The sequence below is a fragment of the Rhinichthys klamathensis genome, unplaced genomic scaffold (assembly GCF_029890125.1).
Source record: "Rhinichthys klamathensis goyatoka isolate OS25496 unplaced genomic scaffold, OSU_Roscu_1.1 h1tg000310l_1, whole genome shotgun sequence".
Taxonomy (NCBI): domain Eukaryota; kingdom Metazoa; phylum Chordata; class Actinopteri; order Cypriniformes; family Leuciscidae; genus Rhinichthys; species Rhinichthys klamathensis.
In genome coordinates, this window is record NW_026606828.1 from 1,188,132 (window position 1) to 1,207,561 (window position 19,430).

Below are 19,430 nucleotides of genomic sequence, written 5' to 3' on the forward strand. Positions count from 1 at the left end.
GCTCTTAAAAAACAATGGTATTCGGTGGAGAAAAGGAGAGGGTACTTGCTGTGTAAATGGGAGGAGTGATGCTATCTCTCACACAGATGTTGACTTACAGTGATGGGATTTGAAGGCATGCATCTGTCTTTAGGTCTACAGTGCTGAGTTTTCAACAATGCTTATAGTAGTGCTGAGTTTTCAACAATGCTTATAGTACATTTGCAGTGTTTTAGCTCTTGTTTGAAGCGAACTTCAGCCCCCGGGCCAGCGCTTTGGAGAGCATCCCCAGTTCCCAAGTGAAAGCAAAAAATATCTTCATGCAAGCAATGGTTGTGTCTAGGGAGATCCAGATCAGTGGACTGAGTGAGTAAATATTGACTGGCTGCTGAAGATCAGAGCTTGGGGAACTTGTCCGAAAGGTGTTTTATAGTGTGCGTATATTGTAAAGACCGTAAGAACAGAGAGGCTAGTTGAATAAATTGATTTAATGATTGAAATCTGCTACAGTAAGGCTTTTGAATGCAGGAATGGACTGGCTATAGATGCACCATGATTTGTCATTGTAGCTAAATGCTTGCGAATATCCAAATTTGGGATTTAAACCTGGATCTTTGTGATTCAATTAGAAGATTCTCTTCTTTTGACTATCTAAACATCCTATTCCGGTGGTGTTTTTTCTAATAGTTTTGTAATTTGATTGTCCTACTAAGCTACAAAACGGTTATAAGGGATAGTTCACCCAAAAATGAAAGTTCTGTCATCATTTACTCACCCTCAAGTTGTTCCAAACCTGTATGAGTTTCTCTCTTCTTTGGAACACAAAAGAAGGTATTTTGAAGAACGTTCATTCGCCACAATTCAATTCACATGCAACATCTCTGTGGGAGATCAAGATTAACAAAAATGCGATGCAACGCCAATAAATCCCAATTATTTATTATTGTTATTAAATTGAGTTAAGTAGTCTATCTCTGGACCACACTGATGACAGTCAGACTGACAGTTGACAGATGTGAGTGTGAACATTTTTTGTTACGACGAACAAAACGGATATATATCACCTCAGAGAAGAAGGCTCAGGGATTTTATTTTGTGTCGTATTTTTGTTAATATTGATTTCTCAAAACTTGTGTGCTTTTTATGGGCAAGACAGAGTGAACTGTGGCGATATCAGAGTCAAACGAATGAGACCAAGGATTTTCATTAAAATTTCGTATCATATACCCCCAGAACACTTGGATATGACATGTCACATGGGATCATTCTGAGAAACTTTTGCATCTTTATAAAAAAAAGCTTGGTGCTGGTCGCTAGTCACTGCCATTATATGGACGAGGACGAGTGGGACATTTGTACAAAAAAAAAACCCTACTTTTGTGGTCCATAAAAGAAAGAAGGGCATATGGCATTAGAACAACACCAGGGTGAGTAAATAATGACTTAATTTTCATTTAAGGGTGACCTGTCCCTTTAAGACATATTGAAGTACAACAACAACTGACATAAAATGAACAGATACAGTAGGTAATAGTTTGTATTATATGCATGTGCATCCTATCCTTTGGGATTTGATGGGCCGACTGCCACAACATAAGTTATTTTTGTCTCAGTCAGTCCATCCTGCTTTGATGTAATGGAGAAGATGGTGTGTTTGTATTGGTGTGTCTTGGTGCATGTCCAGGACTCACTTTTGTGGCTTGGTGGTTACAGGGACTTTGATGCCCAACTTGTCATAATGACCCAATTCTGACAGTTATATAAACATCAAGCTAAATAGTCAACTAGGCTGCCTTCATACATCACATTTCTGCGTAGCACCACGTTTCATTTGGAATAAAGCACGTCTATTGCGGTCTTATTTTAGAAGTCGTCTTTCATGTTTTCATTTAATCTTCTGGGCCAGATATTTGGTTTAGTAGTCTCGTAATCCTGTGCCACTACTACTTTGCTCTCAGCTCATCGAACGATCCGGTGCTGCGACCTCCAGGTTTCCCAGCCTCTTATGATGTGCTGTCAGTTTTTAAATATCAGCAATATAATCTCATTATTTTTCAGTTGTGAAGTGCAATAATTGGTTATATAACATATTCAGTGTGCACAAATGGATTTGGAAACTGATTAACACGAACATGACTCTGAGCAGATTTCTGCAGCCTCGGGGGTTTAACTTATTTTGCTTTGAAGTGTAGTTTATCCATGACAGTCATTATTCTGTCATAATGTTCGACATTTTCCTTAGAGATGTGGGATAGATTTAGTCATTTTTAAATAAGTCATCTTCTTTCATCTGTGCTTTTCAATATTTCATCATTTCCCATCTCACTTTCCTTTGCATCTCTAAAGAGTACACATAAGAGTGGGGTAAGATGTGTCGCCCCTTAATCTAGCAAACTGTGCATAATGTTGATCATATATTTAGAAAGAACCTGTCACCTACAGCCAAACTGAGAGATGCACATGAGAAAAGCAAAACATGTTATGCTACGAATGAACATTTTCTACATGATCGGTAGGATTATTTAGGGATACATGTTCAGGTGATATCAGACAACATATTAAGGTGTTTTTATTTTTATTAACGATAATAATTAGTAATGATGTTGCCTAGAGGACAGTTTAAGTAAATAAAAATGGCTCATCTTACCCCACTCTCCACTAAAATGCACAGTTCATTGACACCAGTGCATTGCCGTTTGCACAAGGAAAATGTTGCCCGTGCTCCTGCTTCTGGTAAAGTTACTGAACCTGCGTCCCACACTTATATTTCTAAAGGCATTCGAAAATATTATTTACTTGTCCACCTCAGTATGCTCAAATGGCAGTTTGACGGCAGCTTTTTTATTAACTAATGACCAATTCCATAAATGATAGTTTTTTTTAAATGTATTCTTAAATGAATAGTTCACCCAACATTGAAAACCTGTGTGATTTTCTTTCTTCAGTCAAACTCAAAAAGAGAGAGAGAATGTTCAGTAAATGGTGACCAAATGTCTGTCAGAAAAAAAGAAAGAAAAAAAAACTCCATAAAGGTAGTCCAAACAACTCACGACCCAAACGTGTTTTCGGAAGTCATTCGATACTTTTGTGTGAGACTGAAATTACAGTAGTTATTCTTCTCATTTATGCTATTTGGCATGTTGTGATGGTGTTGCCGTCATATTTCTGCGGCCTGTTTTTGTCATTTTTGGTCACCTGAATGGTTTGTCCTGAATTGCCTTTTATTGTATGGAAAGGAGCAGTGTGAACAAACTGCTAAACATCTCTTTTTGTGTTCAACAGAAGAAGAAACATCATCGGCATGAGGATGAGTAAATGATTAAATCATTTCAATCTTGTGTGATCTATCCCTTTAACACAAAGAGCTGTTTTAAAAGATCTGCCATTTGTCCTCCTCGTTGTAATAACACTACATATTTATTAGATGCAGTCTGTCTTTTGGCTGGTTGCAAATCTGGAAACAATTCCCTAAGCGAGCTGTGAATGTTCTTTAGCTTTTGCACATTATGCAATGTAACATTCCAGCTATTTTGGCAATTTGGTCTAGACCTAAAGGATGAAACGCACCTTTCGGCACCGCATCCGATTAATCATGAAAACGGAAAATGCTCCATAAAGCCACTAGCAGCACAGAGCATTATATTCTGCAGTCTTCCACTCACTAAGCAAGTGGAGCACAAGTGCCGCCTAATTTGTAAAGCAGATCCATCTGGAATCCCTCTAGGCTGCTATTTGGGATTATGATGGTTTTTAATGTGCTTACCAAAGTGACTGATTGCAATCAACCGGACAGAACTGCAAGGTTCCCATCAGACAGAATGATGCACTTTATGCTGATGTTGTGATTGCCATTTTGAAGTGGGTACACCCTCGACCAATCAGGGCACAGAAGCGCCTTTGATCCATTATTAAGTCACGACTACAAGCGCACGAGATGTCAAAGACAGCCGTCTTGAATGTTAACATGACAAACGCGGGAGCTGGAGAGTGCATGCAAGATTTTCATTTTTATGAAACTGTTTCTCAAACTGGCTGCCTTACTTTGATTATCCGCATGAGAAAAACATATTTAGTAAATAATTAATCATGATATGGGTTCTTATCCTTTAGATCTGTGCAGAAAAACACTTGGCCATCTGTCATGAAGTGAACGTTACTGCAGTTCATTTCGGCATGTGCTCTCTACACTGCAGGGAACGGAGATCTCGCTTTGCCGGGTAGACTTATACAAGAGCAGATTTAATTTTCTTTAATGCACAAGTTTCTCATTCTCTATTCTTTCTTCTATTGTGTTCTTATCTTGATGCACACATTATTACCAAGCACTTGCAGTTTTGTGGCTATATGTTGTAATATTGGAACAAAAATGCTGATGTTACTTAGCAGCATCCTGTATATGGCCTTCAGTAATTTGTTTTACGGAGGGTCAATGATGTGTACATTTGGACAACTTGTTTAAAACAAGTTGGTTTTATGTGGTTTTGAAAAACTTGTGCCATTTTCAAGTTTAATGACTCAAAATGTTGTATCTGGTATAACCGCTAAATTATTATTTTTTGCTTATGGCTTGAATGCATTTGAGTGTACACATCTTACTCTTTATTTTAAAAAAAGTTTTTAAATATAGTTTTCGTCATAAAAATATTCTTTTACAAATATCATGAATAAATTATTTGATAAATCTTATAAAATAATTTTTTTGTGGAGTTGTCTCACCACATGACATTTTACAATGTGAACTAACTTTGCCTTGTCATAAAAAGGAAAATGTTGGTTGGAATTGGCTGACAATTTTTTTTACCCCAAATATTAATAAGCAGTAAAGCAGTTTTTTTTAAATATTAAATAAATATTAAATTAATTTAGAAATGAAGAACATGCTAATTCATGCTAATTTAACTCATATTATGTGTTTTATTTTTATTAAATAAATGAGTTGATCCAGACAAAAAAAAAAAACCCTTCATAATATTGTAATGTTTGAATCAACGATAAGTACTCTAATAATCAAATAAAATCTGTGCTTTTAAATGAGAAATATTCTTAGTCAAGAGAGTCAACACAGCTGTGTTTTATCACAGAATTAGCTTCAGGATCTAAAATACAGCGTCTGCAAAATAAATAATATCCACGGCCTACTACAAATGCTAGACTTTCGAAATCAGCTTTAATTTTAGCATACCGTGTAGCGCTGTATAAAAGTGTATCACTGTAATACATTGTTATGAACTGTTTGCATTCGATGTTTGCTCTGCAGCCCACAGTTTCCGGTTTCTAGCTGTGAAGAACTTGAAGATGAACAAAATGTTTGTTTTGGGATTAGAGATGCATAGGCAAATTAAAGAGGTGTAGACTGCTTGTGTGGAATTACTCAACAGCGGGATACAAAACAAAGACGGTGCTTTAAGAGCCTGGAGTCATAGAGGCTGGCAGAGAAAGGTCTTTTTGTGCAGTAATCACTATGTGGCTGTAGGCTTTAATGTCTTGTTCAATGCCCCAGAGCGTGTGCTTTGTCACAGAGATCCAGAATTGACCCCCAGAGCGTATGTATTTACTTGAAATTCAAACTGTTGTTGTTTTTGACTTTGGATATGTTGGACGGGATTGAGGTGGAAAATTGAGCCATTTTTTTTGTTCAAAATTAACCAAATTTAAATGAGTCATCAGACATCATCAAACCTTCTTCCAATGGTAAACCTTTTACAAGCGGAATGATTTGGCGTAAGAGAATAGACATTGTTGCATGAATGGGTGTTGAAGATGAATATTTTGCAGATAAAGTGGTAATTATGTTTATTTGCACAAACAAAACACTTGCGTCACTTCATAAAACCACTGGAGTCACATGGATTACTTTTAAGATGTCTTTTCTACCTTTTTGGGGCTTGAAAGTGGTAGTTGTGTAGGCTGTCAATGGAGGGACAGAAAGCTCTCAGATTTCATTAAAGAAAGTCTTACGGGATTGGAACGGCATGAGGGTAATTAATGACAGAATTCACTTTTGGGTGAATTAACCCTTTAACTTGTATTAAACTTGATACCAAAGTATCTATTTTACACCTCACCAGTGAAAGATAGATGGACAGATAGATCATGCTATACAGACACAGTAAAAATACACCATAAACTAGAGATGCTTTGGGAAAAGGGAGAAATGGCTTGAAATTAGGCCAGTATTGTTGGTCATAGAGAAGTCATATATTGCAACATGCAAATTCAAGATATTTTTTGAGGAAAAATAACTGACCTTCCTCCGGCAGATGGTGGGCCGTTTGGGTGGGACAGGGTCCCAGATGATTCTGCATGACAAAGACGCATATTTGACATGACATCATTGCCTTTAAATTCTGGGTCTGATTTTATGCTTCAGTGGCCAGATATCTGAGCAATGCTTGACAAACAAAAGCGGTGAACTATGGCATATATCGTCTACCAAGCAAAAATCGCTTAGAAGCTTTAATACGTTTGTTTTGTTCAAAACCCTAAACCAAAAGTATGAGCATCAGAAAATCAACACTAATAATGTCATTTACTTTCCAAAAATGGGTTGGTTGCCATAGTTCCTGTCCTTTTTGGTATCTCTATTTTAACCACTTTAAGTTCCAGGCCCAATTTCTCATTGTTGTAATTTTAGGAATGGAAACCTTGAAGTGACGCACAAAGATTCAATTTCTATATTTAGATTAAGCAACCTGAGCTCATCAAGATCTTTTGTAGAGTCAGTGGAAAGGAAAAGGCTCATTCATTTGCAAAAAGACTTTACCATTTATGGGATACAGATATCCTAGACTTTTTCACTTCTTACATGATAAACTTTTCAAGATGACATAAATGAAATCATCCTGTTGTGTTTGTTTCTGGAGTACTAAAACTGTAGGTTGCTTGCTTGCCTTAGTCAACAGAACCCACCTCTGATTCAATATGATATTTTGATTCCTAAATATGATTTGGGTCCCTCATTCAATTAAATGTTTTTTAGATTACCTCCGTCTAACGCTCATTTAAAGGTGCAGTAAGTGGTTTTTGAGAAATGCTGTTGAAAATTGAAATCAACAGATAAACGAACTATTTTGTGAATATTTTCTAGATATGATGTTTTATTAACAAAGTTTGGGAGGAGCACGTTCAGATAATTAACATGGGTGATGGAGAGCACTCAGCAATCAACGATAAGAGGTGTATATATATTCAGCAGTCTCACCTCAATCCATTGACAGTTTAGCAGCATCCCTCCACCACCCCTTCTCCACTCTTCTAGTCCTAACCATTTACATACAGGGCGGGGAGTACTCTGGGTTCGGGCCGAATACCAAACTCGGAGCCCTCCCCCCGGACATCACGCCAAATACGCATTAAACTTTACTCCCTCTGTAAGTGTGAACTCGTGAAGTCTGTTCTGTGTGTGTGCTAAAAAATGTATGTGTAAATAGGGGATCGGACTGATCCACAGAGTAACCCCAGAGTGCAGTCTGGACAATGGGGCGCTGATACGTGTCGATCCGCCCACTCCCAATTCCATTTCATTTTACAGCAAAGCTTATTGAGACATGAGCATGTGCGTTCCTTTATGTATGGCTTTATGAATGATCTATTCATATTCATAGCAAATTCAGTTAGGATTAAGTGGCTAAAATTTTGTTGAACTTAAGACTAATTAGTTAGATGAAGTTACTGTACAAACAAACGCTTGGTGATGGCATCTCCGGGTTCTTTATGCATAACAGAGCTGTGCAATATGTGCTGCTCGCATATTAATTAATGGCCACAATATATAGACCTATATAAAGTGTTTTGTGATGCCTAAATTCACTTAGCTTGTTGGTTCCAGCTTTATACATTTAATCATTTTGTGTAAAATTATTAGAATTATTTGATAACCATTAAATGTAATGTAATCTTTAGCAAATCTCAAAATATACATTTTTCATACTGTACATTACAATGTTGTGATGCCTAGATTGACTTGTAGTATTTATCTAATGTAACCCCCGTTCTTTGAAGGTGGGAACGAAGACATTACATCAGACTGGCGTCATGGGGTCTCGCCTAAGAGCCCAATCACCTCCAAGTGGTAACAAAACGAGCCAATGGACATTGGCCAGTGAGATTTGCATGCCGAATCACACCTACACATACATACGGGTATAAATATGACTGGCATTACTCACTTCATTCATGGTTTGCTGAGGAGCCGAGACAGGGATTCCGTCCATTCAGCAGGGGTTCAGGGCTGTGGCAGGGGGGATGTAACGTCTCCGTTCCCTCCTTCCGGGAACGGGGGTTACATTAGTAACCTAGACGTCCCCACTCAGTCAGTCACGTTCGGCGTTATTTCGGACTGACGTCAGGGGGTCCCTATGGAAAGCGCCATAGCCACTGAACTGTGTTACAAGTGTTGGAGACACAGATGCTGGCAAGCTTCCATGTGCCCTTTTTGACAGTGTCGTAACCTACCCAGCGCCCCAAGTATGGAATTACTGTTGGTACAAATCGTAGCTGCTGTTCCTTAATCGTGAGATTTCACTGGGAAGAGTGCTACGGATCTCAGTTCCCATTGTTTTCCAGCCATGACCAGTGTTGTTAACACTGGGGAAAGTGCTGTGCTATCCACTTCTGAAGTGTCTCATATGCATCAATCCGAGCGGCGTGACTGCGGCTGCGGATGCCATATGCCCCATGAGCCTCTGAAATTGCTTCAGTGGTTTAGCAATGACCGAGTTCATTTTGACGGAGTCCAACTCCACACCGAGAAAAGAAATGGCAAGGTGTGACTCGGCATGCAAATCTCACTGGCCAATGTCCATTGGCTTGTTTTGTTACCACTTGGAGGTGATTGGGCTCCCAGGCGAGACCCCATGACGTCAGTCCGACGTAATGTCGAACGTGACTGACTGAATGGGAATAGTTGATTTATTTTTATTTTTAGTTTTTTTTTTTTTTTTTTTTTCATAACATGAAAATAGTTGTCAGCTTTTAGTTTGTTGGTGCCAGCACTTTATACACTTAAAATTGTTGTATATTGCCATGTCATCACTTAAACATAATTTTGCTGCCTTTGGGTTGTTAGAGTTAGAGGTGTGAGTGATTTTGTAAAGTGAATCATCGTCACAGGACAAACAAAGTGAGTCAGATCAGAACCCTAATTAGCAGTCCTCTCTTTTCTTCATTTAACAAAGGGAAGAGATTGATAGCTGCGGTTATGCGTTTTGGATTTACGCCTAGTTGTAAATGTAGATTGTTTGAGTCAAAAAGACAAAAGGGTGTCATGCCTTATGTAGAGTTCAAATGCAGGTGTCTGGGTCATTTTGCTTTTGCAAAGAACAAAAAAAACTGCACTGGCAATGATTTCTCTCATATTAAAAAATAATATTACCAAACATTCTTTTATTTTAATCAATGGGAAAAAAAACTCATTTAAGAAAAATAACTGCACCTGTTTCTGAATATTGATTTGATCTAAATAGTGTAGACTACCTGGATAAAGCAATATTCAGAAAAAGGCACAACGAATAAAATGAAAAGCACGAAAATTGTAAATAAAATTTTATGTATACAAGAATTTATTAATATATAGTTTTATATACAAGTGGGGTGTTCGTCAACTGAAGGCATACCATCTGAATTTCCAGTGTTGACAGTGCCGATAGTCTACTGGAGGCACTGTAGTTTTGCTGTACTAAAAATATGAAAAGTAAAATACTCTAATAATATTTTTAGTTACATCTGTTTAAAAAAAAAAAAAATAAACAGTAATTGTTGTCATAAATACACAAGCCTGTTTTTGTTTTGATTGTCAGAATCTATCGTACATGACGAATCCACTCAAGGGCTGAGTGGATGGATGGCAAAAAGAGCCAGATTCAAACCCATGTCTCCCACATAAGCACCATGGCATAATATGCCAGGCTACTAGGCCACAGCTCCAATGGTCCAGCTTTCTAAAATGAAATAAACAGATGTAAGGAGCACAGGGATTGGATATCTCTGCGTCTGAAGAAAAAAACAAAGACTTGAGAGAGGAATATTGTGTGTTTGTATCTACTCAAAGATGTAGAATCTGACCTCTCGTAGGAGTCGGTTGTAGCGAATAGGAGATATTGATTCTTGGCTGGCATCACACATGGTTTCCCTCTCTGTGTCCAAAGCTTTATCACGGCTCTCCGCCGTAGTCTGTTTGAGCCGAAGGCCTCTAGCACCAAACAACTTTCCAATGGAGGAAAACTTTCAGGCGATCGATACGCTGCTCAGCTGTCCTCAGCGAGGGCAGTGGTGTCAGCTGTGATTATGCTGTCAAAAAGAAACCGCTGAAACTCATTGGAATGTTTTATTAACCTCCTCTCCAGTGAAAACAAATCAATATGGTGACATATTCCCACCTTATCAGAGAATATTAACCATATCGTACAGGATATTGTGGGTCAGACCTGTGGAAGCCTCAGAGTTAAAATAAAGGTAGTTGTGAATTAATTTCTTGTAATTGTAACTTTTTATCTCACTACGTGACTATATCTCTTTATATAGTCTTAGTTTATTGTAATTGTGACTTTATATCTTGCAACAAAACAATATCTGAGACATTGGGTGCTTTTCAATACTCAAGTTGATGCTTCCTCGTTTCCTCCCTCCTCCAGCCCCTGACCCGGAAACTGTTTGTATTCAGGCATCTTGAAGGGCATCTCAATTTTCTAATTGCACCGTGAGTTGGCGAGGAAGCTTCCTGAGGAGTCATGAGCGAGCAAACACAGGTGTATCCTTCCCTCGCATCCTAAGGAGGTGCAGCTAAGACGCTAGGAAAGGAAATGAGGATGCACAAATAAGAAATGAGAAGCATCATTTGTTTCATGCAATGGCTTTCCTTCTCGTAATTGTTACTTTGAATCTCAATATGTGACTTTATATCATAATTGTGACTCGAAATTGTGACTGTTTGTCTCACATTGTGACTTTATTTTTAGTTTCTTGTAATTGTAACTTTTATACCTCAAAATGTGCCTATATCTCGTAACACAACTATATCTCAGAGTTGAGGCTTTGTTTTTCGTAATTGTGACTGTAAATGTCAATATGTGACTTTATATTTCGTAATTGTGACTCGGGATTTAAACTTTGTCGGCTGAAGACCCAAGTTTGGTTTGAAGACGAACAATCTACCTAGCACAATTTTCTCTCACCATTCCTGATTTCTAACACACACACGGCGTTCGGTGTGATCTTGCGGCTGTCAGAGCAGAAATGAAAGCTGCTGCTTCTCTCCTTGTTTTTCCGTCGTCTCCAGTCGAGTTCGTATGTAACTGGTGCAAGCTTATTTTGTCCATTAGATCGAAAGATCTGAAAAAAGCCCATGCATTTACCACCCCTCGAAGAAATCAGGACAGAAGTGGTTGAAAGTGGACAAAAGAGACGGATTTAAACACCAGGTGTAAATGGGTATGTGTCTGCCTCGTCTACTTGTGATCCAATTGACTAAAATGCATCATACCAGGTATAACCTTAGTCGGAATTGTGACATTAAATCTCAAATGTGATAATCTAACCACTTTATATCTCAGAATGTGACTTTATGGTGACCGTGATTTCACCAAATACAACATCTTTGTTGATCCTGAAACAACATTCCAATCAACCAATCAGGTTTGAGGGACAAGTTTACAGTTTATGTTGACTTTAAGCTCATAACCAGGGTTAGGTGTTTTTCACCTATTGTTTCCCTCTGATTTTAGGGATAACTTATGGGTAGGGTTCAGTATAGGGGTAGGAATAGTTTCACACAGAAATATTGTTCCAGGTTCAACAAAATATGTTGGCAAAATCACGGTGACCGTAACGGTATATCTCAGTGTGACCAAATCTTGTATTTTTGACTATATCTTTATACCTATATCTCACAGTTGAGTACTTCCCATAGTAATTGTGTGACTTTGTATCTCAAAATGTGACTCGGTTTTTAAAAAAACTTTTATTTCAGCCTTCATACCGACCTCTTTAGATAGTCTAAACCCGATCGCACACAATCACCATGTCCCATCTCATCTCTGTGGCTGTTTGTTTATGTACGTGTGTCTTTGAATTTATTGACTGGTTAATAAACAAGCATCTGTCATCACTTGTGGAGAAGTGGCTGAGAGATGACACAAAGCGGCGTCCTCTGGGATCGAGAGAAAGTGAGAGCGTGAGAAAGAGAGAGTGTTTTTAACAGCTGTCCGACTCTCTCTCACCCTCACGTCATGCCTTTGCCCATTGTGTCATCCATCGTGCTGACAAATGAAGCGACCGCGTTCTCTCATGAGTCAAAGGTTTGTCCTCCTCCACAAAATCTCAGCTGTGACCTCAGACTCTCTCCTTGTAATATTAACTGAGTCATGAAGATGTATTCTCAGCAGATATGCCTCTTTTTCACAGGCCGAGCAACAAGAGAAGTGATCTGAGATCAGTTGAAACACCTCCTGCATTCCTCAACCCAATTTCAGCACTTAATAATTTTCTGCGCAGCCGTTGCGTGCAGATTTTTCTCATACCATCTTGGATGCTGCTGTTTTTTTCATTCACCCACACGAATTTCATTTCTAAAGGGTTATACCAAGGTCACTTCTGCTGCTTCACTATAACTATGGGTTATTGTTACTCCTGTCTGCTGTATAATTTTCATCCTCGCATTCCAAACAATCAGAATGTCAAGCTTCTCAACGACCAGAATACATTTAAAACAAACTCATCAAATCTTTCCGTAGACTATGTTGATCTCAGTTTACCATCAATGTTCTCCAGTGTGTAAGACTATAGTGAGCTTGTCAACCTATCACTGTTGCCATTTCAGATGTGCCATTTTTAAAGAATATTGTTTTAATGTAGTTTTACATATTCATACCTAAAAAGTAAATAGTTTGCAATGCTATTTTTGTCTTTTTTAAAATAGGAAATTTAACATTTTAAATTAACCTTATTTAGTTACGTTACATTAGACATTTGAGAGAATAATTGGTACAGTAATCTAATTAATCTGTTGTTTGATGATGTAATCAGCAGCTTTTAATGAATTACTTTTTTAGAGTAACTTACCCAACACTGTTTACTACTTGCCATTGCTAGTCGTCTTGCTAGTAAGTGTTTAAAAAAAATTTCTATGCCTGTATGTAAAAGATAAGTCAGTTTTCATGAATAACACTTAAGAGACAGTAAAATAATAAATATTGTTAGAAAATGTTAACACGTTTAATTTATTGTACATTAACAAATACAGTCCAAAAAGTCTTGAGTCCAGTAAAATTCCTCTATTGCTTTTTTATGCTACTAATGATCATTTTTGTTATTACCGGTAATTTATTTTTTATATTAGTTTAACAGTGTGTCGATTTTCAACTAACGAAAAAATTTTTTGGGGACCTACTAAATATGCCTTAAAATCACCTAAAATGTATTTTATGGGATTTTATGGGGTCTTTAAAATGTCTTAAGATTTAGCTTGACTCCAGATTCCAGAACATGCCTATACATATACATAATACACATATATATATATATATATATATATATATATATATATACTGTATATATTAGTGCTGTCAAATTGAATACTCGCATCTAACATAAAAGTTTTTGTTTACATAATATATGTGTGTATATATATATATTATTACATTTATTTATAATGTGTGTGTGTGTGGTTGTATATAATATATAAACCCACACACACACACACACACACATACATATATATATATATATATGTAAACAAAAACTTTGTTAGATGTGATTAATCGATTTGACAGCACTAATATGTGTGTGTGTATTTATATATATATATATATATACTGTATATAAATATATTAAATTATTTTAATATGATTCATGTTTAGTTAAGCAATATAACTTTGTTTATAACAGAAGTTATATTACTTGAAATGTATTATTTTAGCATAATTAAATATATTATCTTAATATAACTCCTTAACGTGTTACTTTGTAGGCAAAGTGTATAATTGACCTATTTAGGGTAATGATATTGTGAGACCCCGACATAAGTCATTTTTAATTAGCCTATTCATTTCCAGCTAGACTTGGCCGGTCATTGTGCGCTCAGAGTGCGCGCTGCTACTTGCCGTCTTCACTCTTGACACTGATGTGTTCACAAGGTCAACAAGTTCACACAATGCCAACTAGCAGGAAGCATCTGGTGTGAACAAGCTGGCCTTTTTGGTGGTGTGTCCAAAAGCATCTGTATCACGCACACTCACCCTCAACCACTGCAGTACCGTTGTTTGCAGTCAGGGGGCGATATCAGACCTCTCTATCTACCCAGCAAATGAGAATACTGGCTTCATTGTGATAGGCTCTCTTCTTGCAGAACCTTTTTTCCCTCTCTCTGTTGTCTCCCGACTGTCGACGACTCCGTCTCTTCTCCTCCTCCTGCGTTCCCTCTTTCCTCTGGATTAAATTAGCTGCAGAACGGGAGACTCCATCACTGCTGCATCCATTGATTATATAAAGGACTAGTTAAAAAATGGGATTGAATGCATAAAGGGGAATAGCAAAAAGGATTTTTGGAAGGGGTGAGTAGATCCAAGCTAGTGACAGAGGAGCACATCATCTGGACCGCTGGAATTGTGATTGGGATACAGTAGTTTTTTTGGAAAGAGGGGGAGGAGAGAGCCATTATAATTATGGATGATGACAAGTGAGATATTTATTTAGGATTGCTGACTGGAGAGATGTTACTTGTGAGATGTTCCTTTTTTGTCATTTCCCTGGAATGGTGTGACGGCATTCCGGTGTGTCCTTTCCGCCGCAACAGCTGTGCAAGCTTGATTGTTGCATTTTTTTTTCCCCCGTTCTCCACTCACGCAATGTCATGCAGAGATTTGTTATTAGAAATTTTTGACAATAATGATTCTTCTAGCTATATGAAAATTATGGTGATGTTAGAAAGGAAAACTGGTTAAGACATCTTCCATGAATGGATTTTGGAGTACCAGGTTTTTGCCTTTGTCAACCGGTGACAATGAGATGTAATGTATTCTGAACTTGTGAAATGGTGTGCAGGCTCATGCCAGATGCTTATATTCTCAAAGGATCTTCTCACACACAAATGTGTGCTGGATTTTTTAATTTCCAAGCATGCATCCCAATGTATCCATGCTCAGCTGTGCCGAATGGTCAAGGTTATGATTGGAGCAGAAAAAAAAAGGTAGATCTGCCTGGCTCTCTTGAGGCACAGTAGTGCGACATGATTTGTCATTTTTCTGTCCTTTGTTCACCTTAGAGAAATGGTAGAAAGCACAAGTTCTCAAGCTACCTTTTATTTTCAGCATTTGCCTTGGTGTCTCTCTGTGCCTCTTGCTTAAGATGTTGTTAGGGTACCTTTGGATGACTTGCTATGTGATAAACACAAGTCAGACAACACAGACAGTCGGATGCTTCAGTAAAGTGTATCTTTAGGGAATCATTTTGTGCTAAATACATTTATGCATATTAAATGTCACAGAACCATTGACGCCAACTACAAAAGTCAGCTGCATGAATGTGACAACTTCAGGCTCAACAAATGGGACGTGCTAATGCTAAGTGACACATGCTCTATATATATGGGATTTCATGAAGTGTCTGAAGGGCTTGAAAACAAACAGAATTTGCGAGGACCTAAGAGTGAACCTTGTGGAACTCTGCTCATTCAAACATACCAGTTCACATTCAAACAAACAACTTTGTCTATTGTAGACACAATATATATATATATATATATATATATATATATATATATATATATATATATATAGTGTTATTTATTGTTTGCTACTTAATCCTACCTTACCAACAGGCCTGTGCATCCTGTAAGGCAAACTCCAAAAAATTATGAGGGGGAGCTACACACTTTAAATTAATATAATTTTTTCAGGGTATCTCAGGTTCTGCATTTACCAGTTAATTTACTTTGTGTTTTTTATTTACCTTTTACAGGAGGTGTTGTAGATAAAGATCTCCGCCATTATCTCAACCTACGGTTCCAGAAAGGTTCAGTGGACCACGAGCTTCAGCAAATCATACGTGACAACCTCTACCTCCGGACTGTGCCGTGTGAGTGATCCATACATTTTGAGAGTCCATTTTTACTCTTGCCAAATAGTCTGGGTTTCTTAGCGTTGGTCTTTTTCATATACATAAAATAATACGGCGATGTCCTGATGAACCTGATGAGGATCCTATTCCAGAATGTCCGAACCAGGTGTGAAGCAATAATAGTAAGATATAAGTTACAACCCAAAAAAGCTGTCTTTGCCATCGGACCGCAACAGTCAACAAGCGGCAGGGCATTTTGATGATCTTTTGGTTTCTGTTTCTGTCGCCCACTATGAACTCTCCAAAATTCTGCACTTCATGACTATGGATTAAACATCAACTATCTTCTATGCAGTTTTGTATTTAGCGTGGAAAGAAGAATTGCTTGTCACATTGTGCCTAGTCAGGACATAGGAAGTATCCTTTTTTGTATTGTAGTGTTTTTGTATTTTACTTGTAAAACATTCTCCTGGTCTGATTATATATTAATGGAGCTTTTTTTAGTGGGGTACCTGCAGCTAAAATGAGCCAAGGTGCAATATTGAGGAAGTTGTTATTGTTGTGTGGGGTGTTATAGGAGAGACATGGAGACAAACCCTCCCTGATATGTCTGGGTACCATCTCAATGTATGATGCAACCAGATAGAAATAACCAATATGGCTTATTTTGGTTTAAAGCACTTTGAATGTATTTTTTCACTGTCAGCCGTAATGAGAAAAAATGTAATTTTGTGGAAAGCACCAGTCTCCAGTTTCAGGTAAATGACAGGAATGTTAGCAGTGCTTCGAAATCATGTAACAAATTTGACTTGTACCTCAGTTTGTAAAAACAAACAGAAATGTGTTGACAGTAATGCACTGAGACGTCTGTGGAGTAAACGTACAATGCTTACAAAAACCACTTTGTCTACTAGCTTAACTAGGATTATTTCTCTTACATATCTTATTAGTCCACACATTTGAACTGGATTGATGCTGTCAGTCCCAAATCTTGATAGATATCAAGATAAATTTGCGACAGGCAAGGTTGTGATTTGGCTAGCGGAGGCAAGCTAGGCAGCAGTTGCTAATGTTAGTTAGCTGCCTATTTGAAGTGAGTTATTATGGCTAGTTGTTGCATTTGAACAGAAAATACTCATTATCATTGCCCCCCTCCCCCTAGAATGTTTATATTCTTTATAGATGAGCTTGAGATTCATATGAAGAAAATTAATAAGAAACATATTTCATATATATGCATAACACATTTCGGCAAACCATGATGCTGGAAAAGTTAGCAGTCACCATATATACATGTATGTATGTGTGTGTGTGTGTGTGTGTGTGTAAAGAAAGAGACACAGATTTTCACATAGCTCGTCTTCTTTTCCTCAAATCAAAACAAAAACAAATTGCAAAACAACGATGCTTCGGTCAACTCTCTTCACCCACTTCACTTGTTCTTCCTTTCCTTCCTGTCTCTCTCTTTCTCTTTCTCTCTCTCTCGCTCCCTCTCTTCCTCAGCCTTGGGTTTCCAAGGCAACCACCATTTCCTCTCCAGGCTGGCCTGCTGATGTTTCCCCCTCCCCCTTCATAGTGGTGCACAAACACATCACAATCACCAACCGGCTGGATGAAATGATGCCTTTGATTTATGCCTGTGCAGCGCAGTCATGAGCGTGTATTTCTGGAGCTATTTCTCCCATACTGAGAGTCATTAGTGTAACTGAACAGCTTTCTATGAGATGTTTTGGAGGCTGAATTGGAAGAGACAAGACGAGATAAAGCGATGTTAAACTGTTCATTTGTCTCGTGAATGTTAAAACAGAGGAGGAGAGTTAGAACATGACCTGGGTAACTGAATGTGATAGCGCTGCTTTATTAAAAACATGCCAGATAGAGTTTGATTGTAGAAGAAGTAAGAAATGGGTGCTGTCGGGATATTATTAGACTACATGGGGGTTTAAAATTGGTATAGATTTTTGTTTTCCTCCATTTCGGTGCAGAATAGTGTTCTTCATGGTTAGTTGTCCAGCTCTTTGGAAATTATTCACTTGGAATTTTTATTTACTGACCTTAATTTTTCACACTATACAATGTCTTGGGCATTGAACCGGATATGCCAATGCCCACTACTATAGTGCTGAGAATGCAACATGCATTTGCGTGGACTGATTTTGGTGATGAAATGATGCATCAGTTTGGGTTTGTGTAGCTAGAAGGGTTTGTGTTCACATGCTTGTTTCGGGCCGTTCAGAATCGAATCCCGCTGGTCATGCCACACAAGGTGTAACTACAGTACATTAGATATCTGATGTGTAACTTCACTCTCAGCTGGAGATCACTGCATTGACATGGCTCATTTCACAAGTCTCTTCACTGTCACTATTAGTTGCCACACACACGCTCAATAATTTCATAACTGGGTTTATAGAACAGTCTTTGCCGTTTACTATTCATGACAAGTGTGCTTGTCTGTGTGAAATGATGTCTGCTAAATTTTTAAATATGTTTTTAATTTAGATTTTAGACTTAGCTTAAACTGTTGGACAATTATTTTGCACAACTGCTTTTGGATGTTGTATCGTGTCTTGCGCAGTTATTTGAAACATTTTATTAAGATGCTAAAAATAAACCAACTTTTAAAAATGCAGCAGTGCGTATTATGTAAACGTCCCCGAAGAAATGCATCCGATCAGGGAGAGACAAACCTAATACTAGCCTAATCAAGGCTTCCTTTAGACCTATTACTCAACTAGTCATATGTATACTGTGTAGAGAATGCAAATTGCATGTCCGTCCGTCCGTCCATCTGTCTTGAAACAAAATTGAATTAAAAATGCAAAATAACCAATTTTATTTCCAAAGTGAGGACTTGAAGCCACTCGCATGCATCCTGAGGAAGTCATGTGACAACAGTGTAGCACTACAGTTTGAAATGCCATTTTTAACGAATAATAGGTGCGATACAGGGTAAACTGCAGGCTATTCAGTAAATATTTTTCAGAACACACTCTTTTTCCTCTCTGATTTATACCCTTTTGGATTAATCAAAAAACTGAAGTCAATGGGAAATTGGAAACGCTTATATTAGAGCTCAAGGGATTGCTGGTTTGGTTTCTTACAACACCACTTCACTTGTAATTTCACACAACATATGACAATAGTCAACGACACCCCCCCTCCCCCTCCCCCCTCCGCTCTCAGATTCTCTAGTATTTCACTTTTTCTCTTCCGCATCAGCTGTTATTTCCACCAACCAAACAGTGACAGTGCAAAATCATGCTTTAGTCTCACTCGAGGCTGTGGCACTGTCGGATCACGTCTGTCACTTTGATGAGCGGACGACAGAACGCATCACGAAAGGGCCTGTCCTTCCGCAGGGCAGTCGAAGCCCTGTATTGTACAATTAGACTTTCATA

The 19,430-nt window shown here is 38.0% G+C and overlaps 1 protein-coding gene across 4 annotated transcripts in view; it reads left to right on the forward strand.

Moving 5' to 3' along the window:
• The window catches only part of magi2b (membrane associated guanylate kinase, WW and PDZ domain containing 2b), an 88,162-nt gene that overhangs the window by 2,121 nt on the left and 66,611 nt on the right, over nt 1-19,430 (forward strand). For all 4 annotated transcript variants that reach the window (XM_056270965.1, XM_056270962.1, XM_056270964.1 and 1 more), the window contains exon 2: nt 15,931-16,047. In XM_056270965.1, coding sequence (XP_056126940.1) covers nt 15,931-16,047 — 117 coding nt within the window. The remainder of the gene's footprint in view (nt 1-15,930; nt 16,048-19,430) is intronic.